Raw genomic sequence first — 25177 nt, forward strand, 5'->3', positions numbered from 1 at the left:
CTAACTTGAAACCATTTTACCTTATAACTGTTTTTTTCATTTTGCTTTTGACAAGTATGATGCCATTTTGATTCCTGATCATTTGAATGTGATCTGTTTTATCTCCTTGGTGCTTTGAAAAAGTTCTCTATATTCTTATATCTTGAAAAACCACACAATGACGTGACTGGGAAGAGGTATTTGTTATCCACTGTGTTGGGAATTGGTGGGACTTTTCAATCTGGAAACACGTTCTTCAGTTATGGAGAATGTCTATGTTATTTTCCTTCCATTTCTTTTTTCTGTGTTATTTTACTGGAACTTCTATTTGTTGGATATTGATTTCTCATATTTCCTCTTCTATTTTCTATCTATCCTTTTGCCATACTTTCTAAGAGATTTTCTCAAATTTATCTCCCAACTCATCCAATGAATTTTTAGATGTTTATCATGTCTTTAACTTTCAAAAGATGTTTCTTGTTCTCTGGCTATTCCTTTTTGTTTCCTTCTGCCCTTTGCATTATCTCTTTTTCCTTCAATGAAAATAGGAAACTTTTTTCTGTTTCTTTTGATCTTTTTCTTTTGTTAGAAGATTTCCTAAAATGTCTGCTGATCCTTGGGAATTTGTTCATATTTAAGTGAGAAGCAGCAAAAAAGGCGAGTGGAAGGTTTCTGCTTTCTGTGTGTGTGTGTGTGTGTGTGTGTGTGTGTGTACACGTGTGAGCCATCTATGAGAACCTAGTGATCTCACTTGGGACTCTCAACTGCCATTATTCCTATGTATTTTATTTTCTGGGTTGCTCAATTTATTCCGAATCCGCTGATATCCTCCAAAGAGGGGAGGGCAGGAGGAGGCTATAAACCCAAAAGCCCGCATCTGGAGCTAAGCAGGGGAAAGGGGTTTGGGATCTCACCACTCAGTTTGTAGACCTTTGCAAAATCTATTTCTAGTTTGACACCTTTCCTCTCTCTCACCAACCACTGAGCCTGGTGTCCTTGAATCTGTGGTCTCTTTGGTTCAACCATTCCATAAAATTAACATATTACTGAGTTGAGGATAATTGTCTGGTTTTGAGAGATGGTCTAACAATGCCGTATGTGGACTTTGAACCAATTATCCAATTCATTCTAGACTCCCTTTTCACTCCCGCCTCTCAAGGTACCTGTGCCTTACTTTGGTTCTCTGAAGCTTGTCCTCTAGTACATTCCTCTGGAAGAGCTTGTGGGAACAACATTCCTCAAGTTCTTGCATGTTCTTAATAGTTTTCTGTGGCTTTTATTTTTGAAAGATGCTTTATTATCCTTAAAATCTTAAATCCTTAAAAATTTTCAACATTTCAAACTCATCAAATTGTATACATTAACTATGTGTAGTTTTTTGGTATAACAATTATACTTCAACAAAGCTGTCAAAAAAAAAATGGCACAGAGGGGAAAAAACTCTTTGACTCACACTTTCCTTGGGTATCTCAAAATGTTATTCCATTGTTTTCTGGCATAGTGTTCTATTGAAAAATCTGATGAAAATCTCTTTTTTTCTTCTCCTTGAATGACTTATACTTTTTGCCTGAATCTCCAATATTTTTCTTTTTCTTTATAGAGCAACAGTTGACTAGAATATATTTTGTTTTGTCTGGGTTGATTTTCTCAGCTATGCTGTGTGCCCTTGTAATGTGAGTCTCAAGTCTTCTTTTATTTTAGGAAATTTTCTTGAAGATAGCTTTTAGTATTTTCCATTGCTTTAGCATTCTTTTTCAGAGACTCCTATTATATAAATGTTGGTCCTTCTTTGGCTTTCTTTTCTATCCATCACTTTTCTCAAATCCTTTTTATCTCTTTCCTCATTTCTTGATTAAAAAAAAAACTTCCTCCTTTCCATCTTCTATTTCTCATAAGTCATCTGTTGAGTTTATTTACTCTTGAATTCCTTTTACATTAGTCTGTATTTCTGAAATTATATTCCATTTTAAATTCTAATTCTTTTTCCTGATTTCTTTCATCTCTCTTTTAAATCTTCCTTTCTCCAACACTCTCATTTCTGGGATTTTCTATTTCTAATTTTTGTTGTTATTTCACAGCCTCTATAATTTTCTTAATTTCTTTTGAAATACTGATTGTAGTTTTCATTGATTTTTATAGACAAGTTTTTCTGGGACACTTTCATTTTTTGTTAAGATACATTGCTCTTTATTCTTTTTTGTGTGTGAGATTTGACTATAATCATTTTCAGTTGCTCATTTTTAAGTGAAATGACTTTTCCTGTACTTTTATGAGGGAGGGGTGCACCAAGATAGTTTTTCTAGCTCCATGGCTCTAGAATCCTTTTTCTGTTATTTTCATAAAATGATAAAAAAATATTACCTCATATTTTCAGAGATCTTCCTCCCCTCTTCTTAATTATCTGGATTTTTTCTTTTCTTTCCTGTGTTGCTCAATTCTGAATCTACTCCCAGCTGTTTCTCCCTAGGGCAGGGCTTTAATCTGGAATGGCATTCTGATTTGTTAGTTTTGAGGATTTATAACTCCAGCACTGTCAGATCTTCCTACAGTCCTATCTCCCTTGCACTCACCTGTGAAATGGAGCTTGCAAAATCCCAACTCAGGATGTGCTGCTGTTCTCAGAACTTTCCAGCAGTACTTGTGATTTGGTGGTTTTCTGACTCTCAAGATGATCACAAATCCCTTTGCTTTACCTCCACTTTCTCTAGCACAATTTTTAATACCATGTAGGTCTGGTAGATGGTGTTTTTTTCCTATCAGTTTGCATTTTGGAGTTTGTGGGAAAATCTTCTCATCTATTATTGCTGAGGTCTTATCTGTGGGTTTTTATTTTAGTTTTGCTATCCTATCCAGCTCATCTGTCTGTTTTTATGGGGAGATTCAGTAAGATTCAAAAACTACACTGCCATTGCAACCAAGTTCCCAGAATCCTCTACTCACTGGATTCTAAAGACACACTGACATGTATTTTTAATTAAAATGTTTTTAGATTGCTTCACGAAAGGTGGTATTGATTCAAATTTCCCCCCATAATGTGTCATAGTATCCTACTGATAATGGGGATTTGTATGTCACAAATGTAAAGGGACAGCTCATTATTACTTTAATTTGCTTTTCCCCAGCTTCTAATAAGTTTGAGCATCTCTTCAGTTTGTCAATCATTTTGATTTTTCATCTGCTTATTCCTGGCTTTTGGCTAGTTAACTTTTATACAACTTACTCCCTTGTCTATAAAAGCTCTTGGTGTATGCAGATAGTAACCCTCTGTCCTCTGCTTTGCTTTTTTTTCCTACTACATTGTTTGTCTATGAGGTTGTGTATTAAAATTCCCAATCTATTTCTAATCTATTTCTCTCCCTAGTTCTCTTAGTTCTTGTTTTATATAGCTTAGGGCTTTACTGTTAGGTCCATACACACTCATGATCATTTTGTCTTCTTTATCCCCTTTATTAGTATGCAATGATCATTATATCTTCTTTATTCCCCTTATTAGTAATCATGTCCTCTTTTATGTCGTTTGATGTTTTACACCTTAAACTCCATGTTATAGGATGTATCTGTGATCTCTCCTTTATTTTCTACCTTTCCCTAGGACTTTGCTTTAAGCCATGCAGCTTTTACAGTTCTCTTGGTATGCTCACTCTGGGGGAAACTATCTGCCATGTAAGAAGCCTGAGACTGCCATGCTGGAGGGACCATGAGTAGCTGCCAGAAGCCAGCATCAACTGCCTGTCATGGGAGTGAGCCATCTGGACACTCAGTCCAGTTGAACCTTCAGACAACTGAAGTCTCAACTGATATATGACTGCACTTACATGGGAGACTCCCAGTGAGAACTTCCTATTGAGCCCTTCCCAAATTCATACCCACAAAATCATGAGAATAAGTTTTTTTTTTTTTTGAAGCCACTAAGATTTGAGACAATTTATTATACAGTTAAGAGTACTTACCGGGTCATCATGTTTTCCTTTCTTCTCTTTCCCTTTCCTGCCTCTTTTCAATGAACAGCATTTCCTTCTGCATGTATGAAAGTTATACCTTTCATTTGCTAGTCTTTTCTTTATTCCCCTCAACTTTTTAAGATCCACACTTGTGCTTACTTTCCTTATCAAGTTATCAATATTTATTTAAACATATTTATATGGTACTATTATGTCAGACACTGCTCTAAGTTCTTTATAAATATTAAGTTTCTTTAAAACTCAAAAGAATCCAATGAGATGCAGACTATGATTACCCTCATTTTTTGACAAGGAAACGGAAGCAGAGCAAGGTGAGTAACTTGCTCAAGTTCACACAACTAGTATGAGATGGAGCTGAGACTTCAACTTAGGAAGTCTGGTTGGGAGTTTACCCTGATAACTACCACGCTACACTGTCTCTGCAACTTCTCCCCAAGCACGCTCACCTCACCTGATCCTTACACTCACCTCCACTGTGTCTGTATTTAGATTAGTTCTGAACTGTTTTGAATTTACATTTTCTTCTACTTTGATTTTTGTAGAGCGGAGGGTCCTTGCTTTTATAGATGACAGTCAAGTCCTCTAAGATAACTATTTATCCCATTTCCCAAATCTCTCATAGTGGCCTCTTGGCTTTATATCTCTTCTTGATGAAGAACTTCCTCCCAGAATATTTTCTTTTTTTTTCCCTTCCAGTTTTATTGAAATATAATTGACATATAACATTGTGTTAGTTTAAGGTGTACAACATAATGACGTGAAATATGTATATATTGTGAAATGATTACCACAATAAGTTTAGTTAACATCCATCACCTCATGTAGTTACAAATTTTTTTTTCTTGTGATGAGAACGTTTAAGATCTACTCTCTTACCAAGTTTCAAATACAGTATAGGGTTGTTAACTATAGTCACTATACTTTATATTCACCCCTGGAACTTACCTGTCTTATAACTGGACTTTTGTACCTTTTGACCACCTTCATCCATTTCCCTAATCACCCCCCCACCTCTGGCAACCACCACTATGTCCTCCATTTCTATGAGTTTGGATTTTTCAGATTCCACATGTAAGTGAGACCATACAGTATTTGTCATTCTCTACCTGACTTATTTCTCTTCTCAAAGTCCACCCATGTTGTCACAAATGGCAGGATTTCCTTGTTTTTTTAATGTCTGCATAATATTCCATTGCATATACATATGCCACATTTTCTTTATCTATTCATCTGTTGATGGACACTTAGGTTATTCCCACCATCTTGACTATTGCAAATCATGCTGCAATGAACATGGGTGTGCAGATATCTCTGAGATAGTGATTTTATTTCCTTTGGATATATACCCAGAAATGGAATTGCTGGAACATATGGTAGTTCTATGTTCAATTTTTTGAGGAACCTTCATACTGTTTTCCATAGTGGCTGCACCAATTTACATTTCCATCAACAGTGCACAAGGGTTCCCATTTCTCCACATCCTCACCAACACTTGTTATCTCCTGTCTTTTGGATGATAGCCATTCTAATAGATGTGAAATGACATCTCATTGTGATTTTCATTTGCATTTCCCTGATGATTAGTGATGTTGAGCACCTTTTCATGTATCTGTTGGCCATTTATTTGTATGTCTTCTTTGGAATAATGTCTTTTCAGTTTCTCTGTCCATTTTTCAATCAGATTTTTTTTTGCTATTGAGTTGTATGAGTTCTTATATATTTTGGCTATTAACCCCTTATCAGATGCATGATTTGCAAATATTTTCTCCCATTCCATAGGTTGTCTTTTTATTTTGTTGATTGTTTTCTTTGCTATGCAGCTTTTTAGTTTGATGTAGTCCCACTTGGTTATTTTTGCTTTTGTTACCTTTGCTTTTGGTGTCATTGCCAAGACTGATGTCAAGGAGCTTATCCCCTATGTTTTCTTCTAGGAGTTTTATGGTTTCAGGTCTTATGTCCAAGTCTTTAATCCGTTCTGAGTTGATTTTCTTGTATGGTATAAGATAGGGGTCCAGTTTCATTCTTTTGCATGTGGCTGTCCCAGTTTTCCCAACATGATTTATTGAAGAGACTATCCTTTCCCGATTGTATGTTCTTGGCTCCTTTGTCACAAATTAATTGACCATACATGTGGTCAATTAATAGATATATTCATATTTATTTCTGGGCTTTCTATTCTCCTACATTGATCTATGTATCTGTTTTTATGCCAATACCATACTGTTTTGATTATTATAACTTTGTAATTAGTTTGAAATCAGGCAGTGTGATGCTTCCAGCTTTGTTCTTTCCCAAGACTGCGTTGGCTATTCGGGGGTCTTTTTTGGTTCCATACAAATTTTAACATGGTTTTTCCTATTTCTGTGAAATGTAGTGTTGGAATTTTGATAGGAATTGCTTTGAATCTGTAGATCGTTTTGGGTAGTATAGACATTTTAACAATATTAATTCTTCCAATCCATGAGCATGAAATATCTTTTCATTTATTTGTGTTTTCTTCAATTTCTTTTATCAGTGTCTTATTGTTTTCACTCAACAGATCTTTCACTTCCTTGGTTAAATTTATTCCTAGGTATTTTATTCTTTTTGATGCAATTGTAAATGAGATTGTTTTCTTAATTTCTCTTTCTGATAGTTCATTGTTGGTGTATACAAGAGTATTTTCAAAGAGTTTTTTTTTTTTTTTTAATAATAAACTTGCTAGGTCCTTGTATACCTGAGATTATTTTTAATTTGCTCTTATACTTATAAAGTGATAGTATAGCTGGGTTAAAATTTTAGGGTTCAAAGTTCTTTTTCTTCAACACTTTGAACATATTTCTTAAATGTCTTCTTGCACATGGTGTTGCTGTTGAGAAGACTGAGATCAATCTGACTGTTGTTTACAGATGATCTGCTCTTTCTCTTTGAATGTTTTTTAGAATTTTCTCTTGAGCTATAATATCCTTAAATTTTACTATAACGTGTCTAGGTGTGAGTTTTTTCTTATCTATTCTCTTTAGCACATAATGATGTATTTCAATATGAGGTTTTTCCTCTTTAACTCTGGGAAATTTTAGGTAATTATTTCTTTAAGTATTTCCATCTCTCTATTTTTTCTTTACTTTTGAAAGTCCTACTATATAGATATTGATACTATTCCTGTTATATACCTTACCTTTCATATTTGCCATCTCATCTTCCATCTCACTAACTTGTTTTCCTGCTATATCCAGTTTGCTCATTCTATTAAAGTCACCTGCTGAGTTCTTTACTTCAGCAGTTCTATTTTCCTGTCAAGCACCTGCAAATCATTTTTCTTCATAAGTGCCTTATCCTGCCCCATGTTACCAACATATGTGCTTTCTTATCTCTTTGCGGATATGTATTGTGCTTATTTTAAATTCAGGTTCTGTCTGGCCTCAAAATTTTGCTTTAACTACCACAGGTGTTTGTTTTCTTTCTTTTATACCAGTTATACTTTTGTATATTTTATTAGTTTTTCAGATCCATCAAACTCTCTCTCAGTCTGTCATTCATCCGAGGTTTATGTTCTGGGGATGTAGATCATTTCAGTTTCCCAATTTCTAGAATTTCTTTGTAGGAGCTTGAGATCAGCAACTAAATCTTCACGTTCTACCATATACTTCAGTCATAATCATGTTGAATAGAATGAAAAAAAAATAATTCACCTGAACTTTTCACTAAACATTTCTCTTTCTCAGTGGTTTGTTTATTAACCTCAATCTTAGATTCTTCCACAGTGGTCTCAACTTAGTCTCAACTTAATGCTTTCCTTACAATACCTCCTCCAAGCACTGCTCCTTACTATAACAGACTTCCAAACACTGAATTTAAGAAGATGGAAGCAAAACAAACTTTGTACACTCTTCCTTTCTCAGTGGTGTTTATTTCCATTCATACAGAATTTATTTTCTTTCCAAGCTTTTCTGTTTGTCATTTTGAGGAAACCATTAGCAAAAATCACGGCAAATACAAAAAGCAGAAGAAATCCATTCTCTCTCTCTTTTTTATTCTTCAGAACACGCCATACTTATAACCACATTGAGTACCTTAGGTGGAAGGCCAGCTGACCCAGGACATCCCTTCTTCCTTAAGGTTGGTGTGTGAGCTGCAAGTGGAGCAGAGTCTACAGTCTGAATCCAGGGGCAAAAAAAAAAAAAGTCATGAAACACTCCATCTATTTCAAAGATCACCAGAAATAAATCTAAGTAAATAAAGCCAAACAAAACATCAATAAGGCAAAAAATATCTCAATAAAGCTAAAATTCTCCTAGTGTTGATAATTTAAATTTCTGCCTGCAATGTCTACAAATGAAACATTTGTTCAATTAGTAAAAATTATTTCAGTCTGAAAATTTAAAAATAAATAATTTGTAAAAGAGAATCCAGAGAAGAAAACAAAAAAGTCATAGCGTGTGACCTATATAAAAATGAGGCTATTCATTTTCAAGTCTTCTGAAAATGCCATATTAATTCCAAAAAATAGCTCAAAGAGTTTTTAGCAAGATTTGTAATCAAAATATTTAGAAGGTCTTTTAACTCCTTGACTTCTATATTCAGAATGCATATTACATATATGGAACACAACTCTGTGAATCTGTGTGTATGTATGTATATATGTAGAGAGAGAAAGAGAGAGAGAGAGATATTAATTGATTGATTAGTGGGATTTTTGTGAAGAAATTAATTTCCAAAGAAGGGAGTTAGATTATTTATTATTGGAATTCAGAACTTACATACAAATTTAGTTGTAAGCCATATCTATATTTTATGAGTAATTATTGTAACCTATTTCTCTGAATGAAAGGAACCAGTGATTTTATTGGATGTTATTGTGGAAAAAGAGACATAACTTAATTAGCAAAGTATATAAAAAAAAGATACGAAGAATTTCTTCCGTTTAGGATGCCAAGCAAGCAAACAAGACGAAAAAGCTAGCTTTGTATAAAGTTACAGAATATTCTAAATTATTAAGAGAAAAAGGAATGGTCCCTCTTTGTCTTTGTTGCCATATAACCTCCCAAAGCAGAATATTTTATATGCATTATAGCCTTAAAGTGGAACTGAGTTGAGCTTCTCAGAATTTTCTGCTTAATTCAGTTTAGCTCCAATTTAAATTTAATTTACTTTTAAGCAGCCTGAAAAAGTTTTAAACCCAATTTATAATTTAACATTTAAAAAGATAAATATGAAAGATAAAAGAGAGGAACACTGAAAACCTATATAAAAGTTAATTTAAAAAACAATTCATAGTAAACAAAATTGTCATTAGAATTTACATCAAAAGTCCAAGACAAGTTTTTAGAATTAAAAGGAATGAAACAAGGGGCTGGATACAAGATCAACAGAGTTCATAAAGACCAGCAATGCCTAATAAGAAACCATATTTTAAAAAGATCCTATTCACCATAGCAACAAAAACTTTAAGGTACCTAGAAACAAATCTAACAAGTAATATGAAATACATAATGGAACTTTATTGAAGGATATAAAAGAATATGTAAATAATATGCATACCATGTTCACAGATGGAAATACCCAATATCACATAGATGTCAATTCTCCTCAGATAAATCTATAAATTCAACCCAATTCCAATCAAAAGCCTCACACGGAACTTAACAAGCAGATCCTAAAAGTCATATGTAAAACTAAATGGTCAAGAAGAAAAAGAAGAAGGTGAGTGGGAGTGGCTGACCATACCAGGTACCAGGAATTATTTTAGGGCTATAGTAATTAAGATAATGTGATGTTGGTGCAGCAATAGACAAAAAAGAACAACGGAAGAGAACAGAGAACCCCCAAACAGACCCATTTTTATAAAGTAGAGATAGCCTTACAAATCAGTGGGGGAAATATAGGAGAGTTGGTTGTTCATATGAGAAACATAGATTAGAACCCCATTTCCCGTAATACATAACAATAAATTTCAGTTTGATTAAGGTCTTAAACATGTAAAAGCAAAATTTTTAAACTTAGAAGAAAATATGGAAGAAAATCTTTATAATTGTTGCATACAGAAGAATCATTTTAGAAAGATATAAAAAGCAGAAGTCATAACGGAAAAGATTGATAAATACGACTACTTTAAAATAAAAACTGTTGCAAGACAAAAAGATACCACAAATAAAATTTAAAAATAAGCCACAGACTGGAAGAAAATACCTGCAGTTCATATAGCCAGCTAAAGATTAGTATCCAGAATATATAAAGAACACTTACAAAACAACAGAAAAAATACTCAATAGAACAGTGGACAAAAGACATGACTAGGCAAATCACCTAATGGTCAGTAAACATATAAAAAGATGCTGAGTAACACTTGAAATCAGAGAACTGCAAATTAAAACAAAAATGCCACTCCATACCCATCAAATTGGCAAAAGTTAATGTCCGACAATACCAAGGATTGACAAGGGTGTGGGAAAATGGGGAACTTGCACAAACTGCTGCTGGGAGTGAAAACTGGTCCCATCACTGTGGAAAATAATTTGGCAAAATCTAGTTAAAACTGAAAATGCACATACCACACAACCCAAAAATTCCACTTCGAGATATACATGCTAAATATACTCTGCACATTTGCAAAAGCAGTTAGCTACTAGGATGTTCACTTCAGCGCTGACTGTAATAACAAAAAAACTGGAAACAAGCTAAATATCCAACAATAGGAGAACGGATAAATAGTTGTGGTATATCACAAAATGAAATATTACACAACAATTATAATTAATGAACTAAATAGACGTGTATCTGAATGAATAAACCTCAAAAGCATAATGTCGAATGAAAGAAACTGCAGAAAGATACAGACAACCTTTGTGTAAAATTTAAATATACAAACGTCATTATATATTATTTACAAATACAAACGAAATAAAATGTAAAACCAAAGAAGAGAGGATGCACATCAATGTCAGGGTTGTTAGATGCCTCTGGGAAAGGAGAGAGGGCAATGGTACAGGGAAGAGTGTTTCAACTGTCTGGAATATTTTCTTTCTTTGAATACAAATTTGAAAAAAACAGGGCAAAATGTTCACATCTGTTAAATCTGTGGATGGTGGTTACACGGGTGTTTATTATATTATTCTCTGTGTGCTAGAAATATTTCAACATTAAAATAAAAATGTATAAACTCAAAATATTAAAACAATGATTAAAAAAAGGCGGGGGGGGCCGGCCCCGTGGCTTAGCGGTTAAGTGTGCGCTCCACTGCTGGCGGCCCGGGTTCGGATCCCGGGTGCGCACCGACGCACGGCTTCTCCGGCTATGCTGAGGCCGCGTCCCACATACAACAACTAGAAGGATGTGCAGCCATGACATACAACTATCTACTGGGGCTTTGGAGGGAAAAAAATAAATAAATAAAATTATTAAAAAAAAAAAAAAAAAAGCAGAGGGTCTCATTAACTTGACCAGTCTGGGGAAGTCTATTACAGGGTTGTAAAAAACCAAGTCAGAATCTGACTACAAGTCACCCTTCACTTCAGACAGCTCTCCAAACTGGACCATCTGCTTCCACTGGAATGCCAGAAACAGCTCTGGAGATACAGTGGAAACAGAGGAGCTCCGTCAGAACTGGAATGCTGAGTGAACAACCACACCTGCACCTTGAGGCAGGATGGCATTAACTGAGGCATAACACATCCTTCGGACTTGTTGAGAAAATGATCTCTGTCGAGAAAACTGGACAATTGGCTGTTTAAAACCACTGACTGACATGAGGTGCAGACACAACATTTGTTTTTGTACTATTAAAAGGCAGGATTTAGTTGCATGCCTATTGCTGATTTAGCAGTTAGAAGAAACTATTCTAACTTTGCCAGCCATGGCAATTTTATGAAGTAACAGTTATGTCATGTTTATGAGATTTAGTAGAAGAATTAAAATGAGAATGACACTTGACACTGCCATGTGCCTACAGAGTTTGTATCCGATAATTCCAAAACTTACGTAACTCTGTCCTCTGTTAGATATAGTTCTCTACTTAAAGACTACTTTTATTTTGTCTATTTTAGGTTGAATTTGGGAAGACAATTTTCTACTTTAGTTTTATAGTCATATCTATATTATCAGTCAAATGTAATGAGCTCCCATCTACTGTGACTTATGACACAATATATTTGATGAAAAGAGAGTCAGATTTCACTTGTTTTTGCAATTCCCTCTGTCCTGACACAAGTGAAAAGTAGGGGAGCAAGACTGCTCCAATGAGGCACCTTAACTGGCTCAGCTTCACTAGATGTGGAAGGAGATGTGGACCTTGACTGGATGTAAAACTTGATGTTCGGATTCCGTACATATGTGTTCTCAACGGGATCAGTCTAGGAAAATAAGTCAGGAGAAACAAAAACCCAAGAAATCACTTTTAAACAACATGCAGCTCTTAGCAAACTTCTGTAAGGCATGCTCATGATAACATTTCCTGAAAAAGGAGGATAACAAACTTTAGTCTGAATATTCACATTAGGGGTGTGTCATTATACAAAAGTAGAACCACCAGCTTTAATGTAAACAAAGGTTAAGATAACAGTGGTTAATAAAACGCTCCAATCTTCACTGTTGACCTCTTATTTTGAGCATTGATCTCTACTGTATGTTCTTTTCTCATATTCCACATGAAACTTTTCTATTTCATAAAATAAATCATACATGTGCAATAAATGCAGAGTATTTAATAGAGATGTGTACTGCAGATTAGAGATAATTTTGTCCCTAATAAGAATGAAATTTGGTCCTCGATCAGGCATTGGTTGAAAGTAAAAGAAACTAACCTATTAGCTTTGTGCTTGTCACTAAAATAAATCCTCTTTTTATTTTGCAGCAGTAGAAATACAAGCACTTACATTCAGTTACACCTTTTTAACCAAGTATTTTTAGAAATTGAAAATGTTTTGGGTTAAAATTTAGCATAAAAGATGTTAGGGAGCACACTGATTGAGGATATATCCAGTTTGGCAATTTTGAAAATTACCAAGATTGGGTTTTTAAAATGAAAGGGAATGAAGGCAATTTGGAAAAAAGGTTAGGGAATTTGTTTCAAATCTGTTGTACAGCGAGAACAATGCTTAGATCAGAAGTGACAAATCAATGACGAGCAATCAGCTTAATGATTTTAAATATGTACTTAAAATATTTTTTTACTTTTCTTTATTATTTTTATAGTGGCTATTTTAGGGACTGGCTAGAGGGCTGGCAAACACTGTAGCAGCCCTCTGCTGGTGCCCAACTATGGCCTCCCAGGGCGGTGGGCATGGGCAGGTACTCCGGCAAACCACAAGGCAAGACTGGTGGGGCTGGCTAACATGGCCACCAACCGGGCCTTCACCCTTTAGTTATTGGACTCGGGAGAAGAAGGGTCTCAGTGAGGATAGCTACAGGACTTGGAGCAGCAGCTACTTACCAACAGCGAGGAAATACTTCAGTATTTTAAAAATTGCAACTATTGAACTGAAGCATACCAGCTGTGTATCAGCTCTGTGTGCACAATGTGGCTAATTTCATAAAACTAGCCCAGTTTATGAAGTGTGTGAGCCAGGCCTGAATCTCATCTCCTGACCCCATATTCAGTACTCTCTCTGTTGTACCAGAGCCATCTCCACAGTAGAGGTATTCAAAGCAATTTAGTGATCATGGATGCTGAGTTATATTACCTCCTTTCCTGACAATGAACTTTGACCAGGAATAGGAGACAAAAGGAAAGAAGAAAATGGGAGTCTGAAGACAAATTCTGCCTAGTTCTCAATTTTCCTCAGGGATAGCCATGAAGAAGGTAATTAGTTTAAATTATTAATCTGAAATATGACTCTGGGTTGGGAATAAGGCAGAAATGTCTTACTTCCTAAAAGTCTCCTCCTTCTACTTTCCATAAGATTATGTAAATTGCAAGTTAAAAAAGAGTCCATGGGGGAGGGAGTTCAATTCAAATGGAATCGATAAACAAAGCAGTATTGATACCTTTTACTCTAATAAGAACTTACAACTGATTCAAATAATCAAGAGTGAACTATCACATTTTTAAAGAAGTGTCCAAGTAGGGTATTTGCTATGTTTAAAAAACTGGTCATTTTAGGAAAATTTAAGTTTCTGACCTGTCACACAAAAATCTTTAGCCCACAGCTTGACTGAAAGACATAAACCAGAAGTTCCGGCGTGAAGGATAATGCTGTGAACAGGACTGAATAGCTAATACAGTGGCTTTGTATCTCTGGGTCCAATTACTTTAAAAATTCTTCAAAAATGGAAAAGGCAAGAGCTTGCTGTTTCCAATAGTACTGGCTGCAATTTTAAAACAGGTCTGCTCTCTGAGCCACGCGCACACATGCTGACGCCAGTTGAGCACACTGTTATATACTTTCTTGCGCTGAAATTAGAATACATTGCCTTAAGCCATGTTGTCAGTATGTGCTCTAATGGGAGGTTTACTCCATGAAAAGGAAAAAATACACTATCACAGTTTAATCTGTGATCACACAAATTAGGGACTCAATGAACTCTTGAGGATTGTAACACACACCTCTTGGCCCTTTTGAAGAATTTATTGTCATTTATGAAAGTCCTTTTCTTCTACAAGTTTTTACTCATCAATAAAAATGAAAGAAAACAACAGGAATGGGAACAGATTTAAAAATGACTTTCTTAGCTGAATGAGGTAAAAACTGGTTATTCAGAAGAGGAAAACATTTAAATTTAAAAAATAACCCAATACTAACTGTAATAAAATAATGAAAATTACCATACTAGCTTTTTAGAGCTGTAAGCTCTTAAAGTAAAAATAAATTCTAGAGATTAAACAAATATCAAGTTAGTTTTTGTTAAAAAATAAAAATTAAAATTAAAGTAAGTAAAACTATTGGAATAATATTTTGAGATGGCATTGAGTATATTAAAAGTTGAATGATACCATTTGCAATGTTAAAAAGAAAAACTTGAATATATGAGTGAAATTTTAAAATTACTACTCTTGAGAAAAGTGTGTTTCTCATAAAGACAAGGAACAAAGTTTGGTAAAGATGAATAAACTCATGGCAAAAAGTTTTGAATATCCAACTAAAAAAAAATTTCCAGGTCTTTTAAAAGACTCTGCTAGGAGCTAATAGCTAATTAGATTAATAGTTTTAATATTTCATTTCCTTTCTGGATTACTGCAGGTGTAAACAATATCTCAAAAGAGGTTTAACAGTAAGAATAAAAAAAATATAATACCACTTACATATTTTCTTTATCAAAGTATCAATTATCACCAACAGGACTATAGTTTCCAAGATGTTATTAATTTTATCTATAATTAAATGTTTACCAATGCATTTATAATTAACGGCTTATTCTATCCACTGAAAAGCAATTAATTTTACTAAACTTTCAGAATACTCAATGACTATATGCTAAGATTTACAGATAGCCTAAAAGAAATTTTAATAATTAATTGGCAATAATTCAGATATAATATGGCAGCAAAGCGATTAATGGCACATTAGTTATTTTTACCTAATAAAACAAATATAATCATTAATATTATACTTAAACCATGGAAGTTAAAAAATTCTTTGTGTTATGAAAAATATAGCACTAAATATATAAGCAATGACTTGAATTAATAATGCAGGAAAAGCTAATAAACATGATATACATCAATAGCAGAGATATCTTAATTCATTAATTGGGTTTATGATTATAGAAAGAATGATTAAAAAAGAGGAAATAGAAAGTAAAAAGCAATAAATAGCTAATATTAATTGTATAGTATATTTTGATATTATCCAAAGAAAGATCTTGGAAACAAATCTTAACAGAATAGTATAAGCAATTCACTCAATGTTTCTAAGCAGCAATCCACTGAGAAAAATAAATAAGGAATATCTTTATGTAAATGTGACTTGTCCTATTTTTTAACTAATTCTTTTTTCTAAATAAACATACTTTAAGGAGTTATTCTGATGAGTAGACATTAGAAAAGTCTACTATACTCCAATGTCATTTTTACTTACTGCTCTGTTTGGGGGAAAAAAAGCAGAAAACTGAGTATCAGCGGTACTGCCCACAAGCCACAACACTGTCATGTCAAAGTCCATAATGTTTCCTGAATCTATTAGAATTTCTCTAATGGATGATCCACAAAATGCATTTTTAGAATAGTACGGTAAAATAGAAAACTTGTTTTCCCCTTGGATCAGATCTGACTTTTAGATGACCTATTAATCAAGAACTCCTCAAATTAAGCAGTATGTTCTTCTGATAAATAATAAAAACAACTAAAACTATTCATCTTGAATATGTATCAATGGGCCTTTCTTACACCAAAAACAATTACAGATTTGAACAAATACAAGCAGCAAAACATTCTCATAAGAAATCTGGTTTTAAAAAGATAATAAGATTCGATATGGATTTGATATAGATTAAAAAATAGCTTACATCTAAGATGTTGTTTCATACTGGTAAATATAAAACTCTAACAGAAAAAAATCCAGTTTTCATCGATTGTCTCTATCTTTTAACTGTAAGTCTCTATCTTTTAACTATAAGTATATTGGAAACAAAATAGCAAGTAATCCAACTTTTTGTATTCAGAAACACATTATAACCACAAACCTTTGGCGATATAATTATTTCTGTTAATTGAGCTTATGATAAAAAACAGTATTATAGAAATACTATATTATTTGGAAAACAGTTAATATAATATTTTATCATTCTAAAACAAATCATAAATTACTGAAGATTATGACTAGTAAGTGTAATCTCACTAGTTACAATTAATGTAACAGGATTTCTCTTTATGAAAATGTCTCCTTATGTTTAATATATTGTTTTGAATATCTACTCTGGAGAACTTACAAATATTCTAAGAAAGTATAAAAGAAAGTTAAGCTACGTGTTAGCTATTTATAATCTGTGCTCCAAACTCTAAAGGAACAATCTAAAATGAGACACCCAGTATTTCTCACTATTAATGAAACACTATGGACCTTCCCATAACCATTTATATTCAGACATTAATAGTAATATTAATAAGAAATATTTCTTATACTATGCTTAATTAAATACCACCACATAAAAAGAATATAAGTATTCAAATTATAAATAAGGCTTTATAACACACTGGAAATAAAAATACAGTAAACATTATATAGTAATACCTCATTTATATAACATTTCACAGTCACTTAAAGAATTTTAAATTTAAAAAGCATTACATATTTGCTTGTCTAAACACACAGTATATAACATAAAATTGTATGCCACTGTTAGATTCAAGGCCACTGTTAGGAGTGGTAACTATCTGTGTCCTACTGTAAGACACCGATGTTCCCAGGGACGATTGAGTTTCCTCACTATTCCATTAGGACGTTTCTATTTAACTGTTGAACAACTGGTAATTCTTCAATCTTCTCCTTCACAGACATTACCACTTTCCAGTGGTTGATTGTTCACGTCAGATACTTAACCAAGGAAAAATTGAGGGAAGCTTGGAAATCAAATTACCAAGCCTATCACATCTGCATTGAAAAAAATCTAATTCTAAGTCAATAGGCTCTGCTTAAGTGTGGCTTATTCACATCCTACAGAAAAAAAAAAAAAAAACCCAAAGAGCAGAAAATAATAAAAAATAAAAGTTGTAACACAACTTCCCTCAAAAATTTTTCCTTATTTCAAGACTTACAGAAGTGTTCTGGGTGGCCAAGGCCCCTAGAAGTCTGCAAGGTAAGTGAGATATAACTAATCTATAATAAATTTAACCAGAAAAACAAACCTTCTCTGAATTATAACCTTATTCAAAAACAAATAGTTAAAAATTTAGTCAATTCACAGGCCGATGATTTGAACCTAACATAATTGGGCACACAACATTTTGGTCTTCCCTTCTAGAGGTTATATGATGTAACTAACACACACCCAGAGTAATCTGGTAAATCCAAACACCCAATGGTTTTAACTCTCTCAAAATGTCAAAATAAGCAAGAAATCATTTGAACCAGCAATCTTTTTGCAAACTTCATTAATTAATGAGATATAAATTGAAGCTGCAGTTCTACTGGCCATACCACTGGTATCTGAACTGCTTATTGATTATTAAATAGCAGTTTGAAAATATGCGCTATATTAGGGTTAATTATGTTTATTTTACAATCAACCCTCCATCACAGCAGAAAGATAAGAGCACAGAAAGCAGTAGGCCATCCTACTACTTCCCATGCCTTCCATAAACAAGAGAATTCCCTGATCTAGAACTTTCCAAGTTCAAGAATTCTGGATTTAACGTGTTGATCAGTACCAGTGATCATGAAGCTTTCACCGATAGGCGAAAGTTAAAAACTTGTATCTATCACAGACTTTCCTTTTTAATACTACTATTTTACATCATATATGAAAACCAGAGCAAACAATGTCAGCTAGCCCACTGCTTCTCAACCAGGGAGTCTGCAAGTGTGTACCCTGGTGTTGGAGTGGAGGCTGGTTTAGAAAAATTGAAGACCTTTCCACAAATGGATTCCCCACTCTGGGCATATCAGAATCTTGCAGGATAGAGGTGGTGGCCAGCCCATTTCAGACTGAAAAACACTGAGCTAGCCTTAGCACGGGATGATGTTTATAGTTTGTTATCAATACGTACATAAAGAACATTACAATTATTTTTTAAAATCTTGGAAATACCTTAGAATATAAATGATTATTAATATTACCGCCTCAAATTTATACATATAAGATATTTAGGGATATTCCTTTGAACTACGTAAAAAAACTCTATCAAAGATTTCTCCAGAACTGAACTGACTTACAATTATAGTCAATAAGATCAATAACTTGTCCTAAATCTTTTTTGCATTTTGCATAATATGACTTACCAAGTTTTCTTTCTACATAATTAAAATGTCTAAGAAATCTCTACATATTTGCTTATAACAGATTCTTATTTAGAAACTCATTTACTTTGTATGTGATCAATTCAGAAAGCATACTTTAGGATCACTTTTTTCCCCAATCAAAATAAAGAAGATACCTTATAATTTTAGTAGCTTGGTTACAGAAATTTATATGAACATTCCTAAAGCTTTGCGGCCAAAGCCAAAAAAAGAAAATACAGAAAAGCAGAGTAGCGACAGTAGGAGCAGCAGCACAAAGCATGCAGTATGTGTCGTAACACATCACAAAACATTAGCGTGTTCTGCAACCACAGGCAAAAGGAAAAGAGTAGGGTAGAGGGCATCAGGATGGGTACACAAGTGCAATAGTCTCTTACACGTCTGCCTTTGCTAGCTGGAGTACAGGATGGAGAGCGCTTCAACAGAGAAAGGAGAAGACTACATGTTACAAATACTCACACATGATTCTCAGTGACTACTATTGCATTAACAGACAAAAAGTATATAAACATACATATAGACACATTTTTGATAGGTTGAAAGTACATGTATCTTCAGGAAAAACTGGAGGATAGGACAGGGAAGAAATAGTTGCTCAGATTAGGTCTAAGAGTGATAAAGTTTTCACTGGACCTTGCACAAAGAGTGACCTGCAAAATAATGCTCCATCAAGTGATGGACAATTTCTTTTCTGGAAAGGTTGGTTGTAGCAACTTGAAATGTGAGAACAAAAAGGATCTCAATAACTCTGATTTAGTGCTGGTAAACATTTAATACAATATTTAGTTAACTAGTTTTGCTTCAGAGATTTACCTACCAAATTCTCACTCTTTTCAAAGATGATTCTTTTAAACAATAAAAGCTAAATTAGGCCTTCAGAATTACTGATAACGTATTAAGACAAAACCAGTTATTTCAACAATATTGTCCATCCTGACTAGATGTTAGGCTTAGTCAAAAGAGGGACCTTCACCTCTCTGACACTAAAGAATTGAGCAATTAGGAAAAAGTAACAATAACAATAAGTAGGTAACAATTATATCAAAATATTTTTCAAGTTTTGGATGAAGCTTGTGATGCTTAGCAGTCGAGATTCATAAATATAAACCATATCTACTAAGGCAATTTCCTACATTCAATCCAACCTAACATTTATTGAGGATTTACAATACATCAGATACTTAAAAGATAAAGAAGACATTGCAGTTCACAGACTAGTGGGGAAGACATCAAGCCATCAACAATGTGACAAATGCTATTAACTGAGATATGTACAAAGTTTGTACGTGAGCCTGGAGGAAGGATGTTCAAGATTTTCATGGGGACCTAGAGGAGGGAATTTATAAACTGAGTCTACAGGAGTTAATAGAAGATTTTAGAGAAAACTTCAAAAATAAGAAACATCATTCAAGATTATCAGTTTTACTTGTATAATAAGTCTGGCAGATTGGTAAACAGGAACTATTATTTCTTTCTATAGGAAACTGGAATGGAAGGTGACTTGAACACTGTGTCCCAAAGAGTTCACAGCAAACCAAGATTAGAAGGCCTGCAGATTTCTAAACGAGTTTTTGTTTCTTAGTCCAGTCAGTTTTCCATTACAGTGGAGGCTAAAGTCTCAGGGTCAAACTTGGTTATATTCCCTCAGTTACTAATAGGAACTAACTGTCTCCCCTCATGCTCCCCCATACCAAACCACCAAACATTCAACAACTCAACCCACAACGCTTCCTCTAGCTAACATTTAATCTCTCCCCTCTCTTCCCTAATAATGAAAATAGCTAATATTTATCATGTATATAATATATACAGATACTTTTCAAGGTACTTTACACATATTAACTCTGTTAATTTTCACAGACACCCTATCAGGTAGGTATTAAGATCCCCATCTTAAGCATGAAGGAAACAACTTGCCACAGGTCACAAACCTGGTAAGTGGTGGAGCTTGGATTCAAACCTTCTCAGACTTCTCAGAGACAGTACACAATCCCTGTCTATACTTCCCAGCCTCTCCGTTCACTTCTCAATACCGTGCAATCCGGATCCAGCTCTGATCACTCTAACGAAATGCTAAGATCAGTATTTCCTGCTTGTCCTATTCTACCCGCCATCTCGGCTGTACCTCCTTAGAACTCCCTACTCCCTTAGTTTTTGTGACATGAGACTTTCCTGAGTAACCTTGTCCCCTCTGAGCATTGCTCCTCCTTCTCTCCTGGGGGTCCTAGTCCTCCACCCCGTCTCAGTGCGAGAGGTCCCAGGTTTCTGTTCTGGCTCACTGCTTTTCTCACGCTGTGATCTGGAGAGATTTCGCCCACTTTCAACTACGCTGATCTTTTCCAAATCTCTACTGTCAGTTCACTCCTTTCCCTAAAGCTTCTGACTCATATAGAAAACGACCTGCTGGACATCTCCACATGGATGTGCCTCAGGCACCTTGAACTTGTCCAAAATGAAGCCGGTCATCTTTCCCCTCTGTTAAACCTTTTAATAATGATTACATACGGGACTGATTACATCTAAGCTCCACAATATGGAACATAAAGTCATCCTGGTTCTGGCCCCGATTCAAACTAATTTCTTTCCAATTCCTGCTTCATTCTTTTTGCTTTCAGTAAACTCTCCCTCCCCAACTAGGGCTCTGCCTGCCTAGAATATACTCCTCTTATACAGCCTGTCTTTTATTTTGCCGACCATACTCATCAGTGAAGGGCCCGCTCAGGCATTATTTCTTTCAGAAAGCTTTTCTGGCCCCTCCTGGTTCAGTTAGCTATCTCTCCTTTACACTCCCACGATATGCAGTCCGTATCTTTAATTATTGTACTTCTCCCAAGGGTGTTATAATTATTTATTTAGATATTTGTCTTTTCCACCAGACTCAGATCCTTAACGGCAGGAAATACTGTACTATACTTAGCATAAAGCCTGTAAATTTAAAAATTCTTAATAAATACTGAATGAATCCTTCTGAAATTCCACAATACTTAACCTAAATATTTTTATGGCCTCTATCACCTTCTGTATCACACAGCACACAACTATGTATTTATTTTTTCTAATAAGATAAGCATTTTGAGGTCTAGTTCTACGTCTGATACGTCTTAGTACCTACCATTGTGCATAGTATAGTACCACACATTTAAAAAGTGCTAAAATGTTTAACGTAGAGAAACCTTTACTTTTTGGCTATCCCTACTTCTAGCCCAGAGTCTGGAGTATGCTAAAACCATGAAAAAGAGCATAAATAGCTCAAAGTAAATACATTACCGCTATACTAAAAGTAAATCAAAATGTCTCTCAAAACTATCTTCGCATATGAAGGACCACACATTTTCTAAGCTGGCAATGTATAAAGCTAATAGTGATACTAAATCACCGTAGTAATAATGTTCTTCCCAAAGTATCTACTTAGAAATCAGACATATTTATATGTTTTCAATAGACAAGGGCAAATTACACTTTTTCCTGATGGTGCAATTAGAGAAAAACACACACTCTCTCTCTCATACACACTCCCACACAATACGGTTTTCTATAAACACTGAAATTGGTCTCATAGCAAACACTGGAAACCAGTACTTGTCTTAATATGCAATCATATACCATTTAAAAATATGTATTTTATATCTAGGTCTATAAATTGCCACCAGAACTTTAAGGCTGATTATGGAAGCAAGCATACAAGCAGAAACTCAAAGAAGTAATTTATCTTATGGACACATAATTTGGATAATAGATTTTAAGGTTCAGTTAATGAATTCCAGAGGTCTTATTTAATAAAATACCGAAGAGGTAAAAGATTATGTAGTCATGGTTCTTTCCCTCTAGATTGCCCAAGAATATTACAATATAATATATGTCATAAAATACATATATAATATATACAATATAACATATTGCCTAAATTAGGCATGGATTGTATATGACAATCTTCTGAAATGTGAGTTTTAAGTTGGGTTGTGCCTCATATGTGGATGGAAGTTTTAAAAAACAAGAACTGAAGGAGAAAATTTCAGGATTGCCATAATTTCTCAGAAGGATGTAGGCCTAGTTTTGGTCATACGATGAAAGTATCTTTATGACACATGTTTTAAAATTCTGTCTTCCACCGACTATCATGTATAATCAACTTTCCCCAGATACAGCTAAAACTATGCTACCAGGCCTCAGATATCTGTGATTGGTTATGATAGATTATGAAAGAAGCTAGGGGAGAGAACAATGTTAAAAGCAAGAGATGAATGAAGAAAGCTAGGAGCCAAGACTGAAATAAAATATTTTGGGACATCTTAGTAAGATTTTATATGAGGCCAAAACCAAGAGTAGAACTCAGCTTGCCACTACTTGCTTCTCTTAATATGCCAGAATACAAGAAAAGAAAACAGTATTAGGAAGACCAGACAGTTGGACTAGAGGTGCTATTGCTATTCCTTTATGTCTGACCTTTACATTCTAGAGCTTTACTTCCTCCATTTACTCTTTCCTCAGTACACTAGAGTTAAGACAACCTCTAAAACGCAAGTTCATACACTCTCATTTGCCAAGTAAATGGGCAAGTTCCATTTTTGTGAACTTGGCCTAAATGAGCAGAGTGTAGAATTGTCATTTACTAAAACTCAAAACCTCCTTGGCATGTATTTAATATATGACAATATGTTTATCAAATATACAGAGCAAGTAATTCATTTCTATGGCTATGATTAGTATTACCTTTAATACAGTCAAGCCCAGCATTTTGGGGGTTCATTTGAAAAGAAGAGAATGAACTGAACAGAATGGGAAGTTCCTGTAGGCTTGGTCTGATGATCCCAGGATCAGTCACCACTGGGAGGAAGGGCACAGATGGGGGAAGCCCACGCGGCTGAGCTCCGTTTGCCCCTCACTCTGTCTGTTACCTGGAGTAAGAGGCTGGGCTGAATATGGAGTAATCATAGGAAGGCCAGGACTGGGCATGTAGGGTTGAGAGAAAGGATGAGGGTAGAAGAGGGAATAATTTCCACAGCAGATGGGATCCTGGTGTCTGTTCTACTGCTGTTTTAATACCTCATATGGAAATGACTTATCCAAGAGACTACTTATCAAAGTGGTCTCAGTTTCTTCTAAAATTAACTAAAACCCCCTTTTATCTGCCCTAAAGAATGTCATACATAACCCCTTTATCACCACTTCCCTATTCCTCCAAAGACTGAGAATCCTAAAAAGTCACTCTTACTAATGGGAGAGTAACCTATCCACTTTACTAACGGGAGCGTGTTGTGATAAATAATGGTTAACACCACTGGACTAAGTATTTTCTAATGTTGGTTGTTCCTTCAAAAGTCTATGATTCTACATGTAGAAAAGCCCAAATGTCCAAGTTCTCCTGAGTTACAAAAGAGAGTGTTGAGACTGTATCCTGCTTTGCCTGATTAGAGGGAAGGAAGGGACTGGTGTTACACATACTCCTTTTCTTCTGTAAAGGCTACTCTTACACACAGAAAGAGCTGTCTAAACAGTGTAACTTAAAAGGAACGCATCTTGCTCTGAATGTCTTCCCATATGGCCCAAAATCCTTGCCGTCATTTGAATTTTGAATTAACAGGCAAAACATACTGAGAAAAAATTAGAGGTGGGAGAGTGATTATGTGTACTGCTTTAAGTAAAGGAATTCTAGTTTTACTAGGCCTGTGTGGGAAGGTTAAGGAAAAAAGCAGAAGGTAATTTTGGAGGAGGGGAGGCACTGGCGGTAAAGCTCTGCAGAATCAGAGGGCAGTATGAGGCACGAGGCTATGGGGGCAGACGGAGAAAGTCAATGATGTGTGGACACCAAAGAAAAGTTGATTTCTGCGATTTTGCTTAATACTAGCCTCAATCTCTCCCATACCTATAAGTTCCAGCTGCAATTCAAACTTTAGGTCTTTAACATGATCTTTTGCTTTTCTATAGTAATGAGACAGAAAACAGAAAAGAATGACCAGAGGATGTGTTCTATGGGCTAGTTAATAGTCTACTTACTATAGAGGGCAGTCACATATAGTAAGCATCATGCACAACAATCTAACCAGTTTTGGCACAAAGAACAATTAAGATTTGTTTTATTCCTTAAGAATCCAAATGCCTAAGAGAAAGGAAGCTACAGAACTTGAGTTTTATACTAAACGTCTTGGATGATGAACCCAAGCATGCCAAAGATTGAATACCGCTATTCAAGACAGATTCTATTACGACTTTGAGGATGAAATGGATGATGACTCTGGGAAGGGTGGTCATAGCTATAAACTATAAAGAGAAACAAGAGGTTTATGCTATAAAATATGAATTAAGAATACAAAATATTTTTTTAAGTGGGAGCTGACTGCCAGCCTTTGACCTGACAGGTGAAAATCACTT

At 34.7% G+C, this 25177-nt stretch overlaps 1 protein-coding gene across 8 annotated transcripts in view; it reads right to left on the reverse strand.

Annotated features, from left to right (window-relative positions):
• CDC42BPA (CDC42 binding protein kinase alpha) overlaps nucleotides 1-25177 on the reverse strand; it is a 311999-nt gene that overhangs the window by 43380 nt on the left and 243442 nt on the right. For 6 of the 8 annotated variants that reach the window (XM_087424444.1, XM_087424440.1, XM_087424442.1 and 3 more), the window contains 2 exons: nucleotides 12164-12268; nucleotides 7994-8077 (listed from right to left, as the gene is read on the reverse strand). In XM_087424444.1, coding sequence (XP_087280570.1) covers nucleotides 7994-8077; nucleotides 12164-12268 — 189 coding nt within the window. The remainder of the gene's footprint in view (nucleotides 1-7993; nucleotides 8078-12163; nucleotides 12269-25177) is intronic. The other 2 variants (XM_004439568.3, XM_004439565.3) reach the window with 1 other exon arrangement.

This window comes from Ceratotherium simum, chromosome 36, assembly GCF_057802395.1.
Source record: "Ceratotherium simum simum isolate JZ-2026a chromosome 36, ASM5780239v1, whole genome shotgun sequence".
Classification (NCBI taxonomy): Eukaryota; Metazoa; Chordata; class Mammalia; order Perissodactyla; family Rhinocerotidae; genus Ceratotherium; species Ceratotherium simum.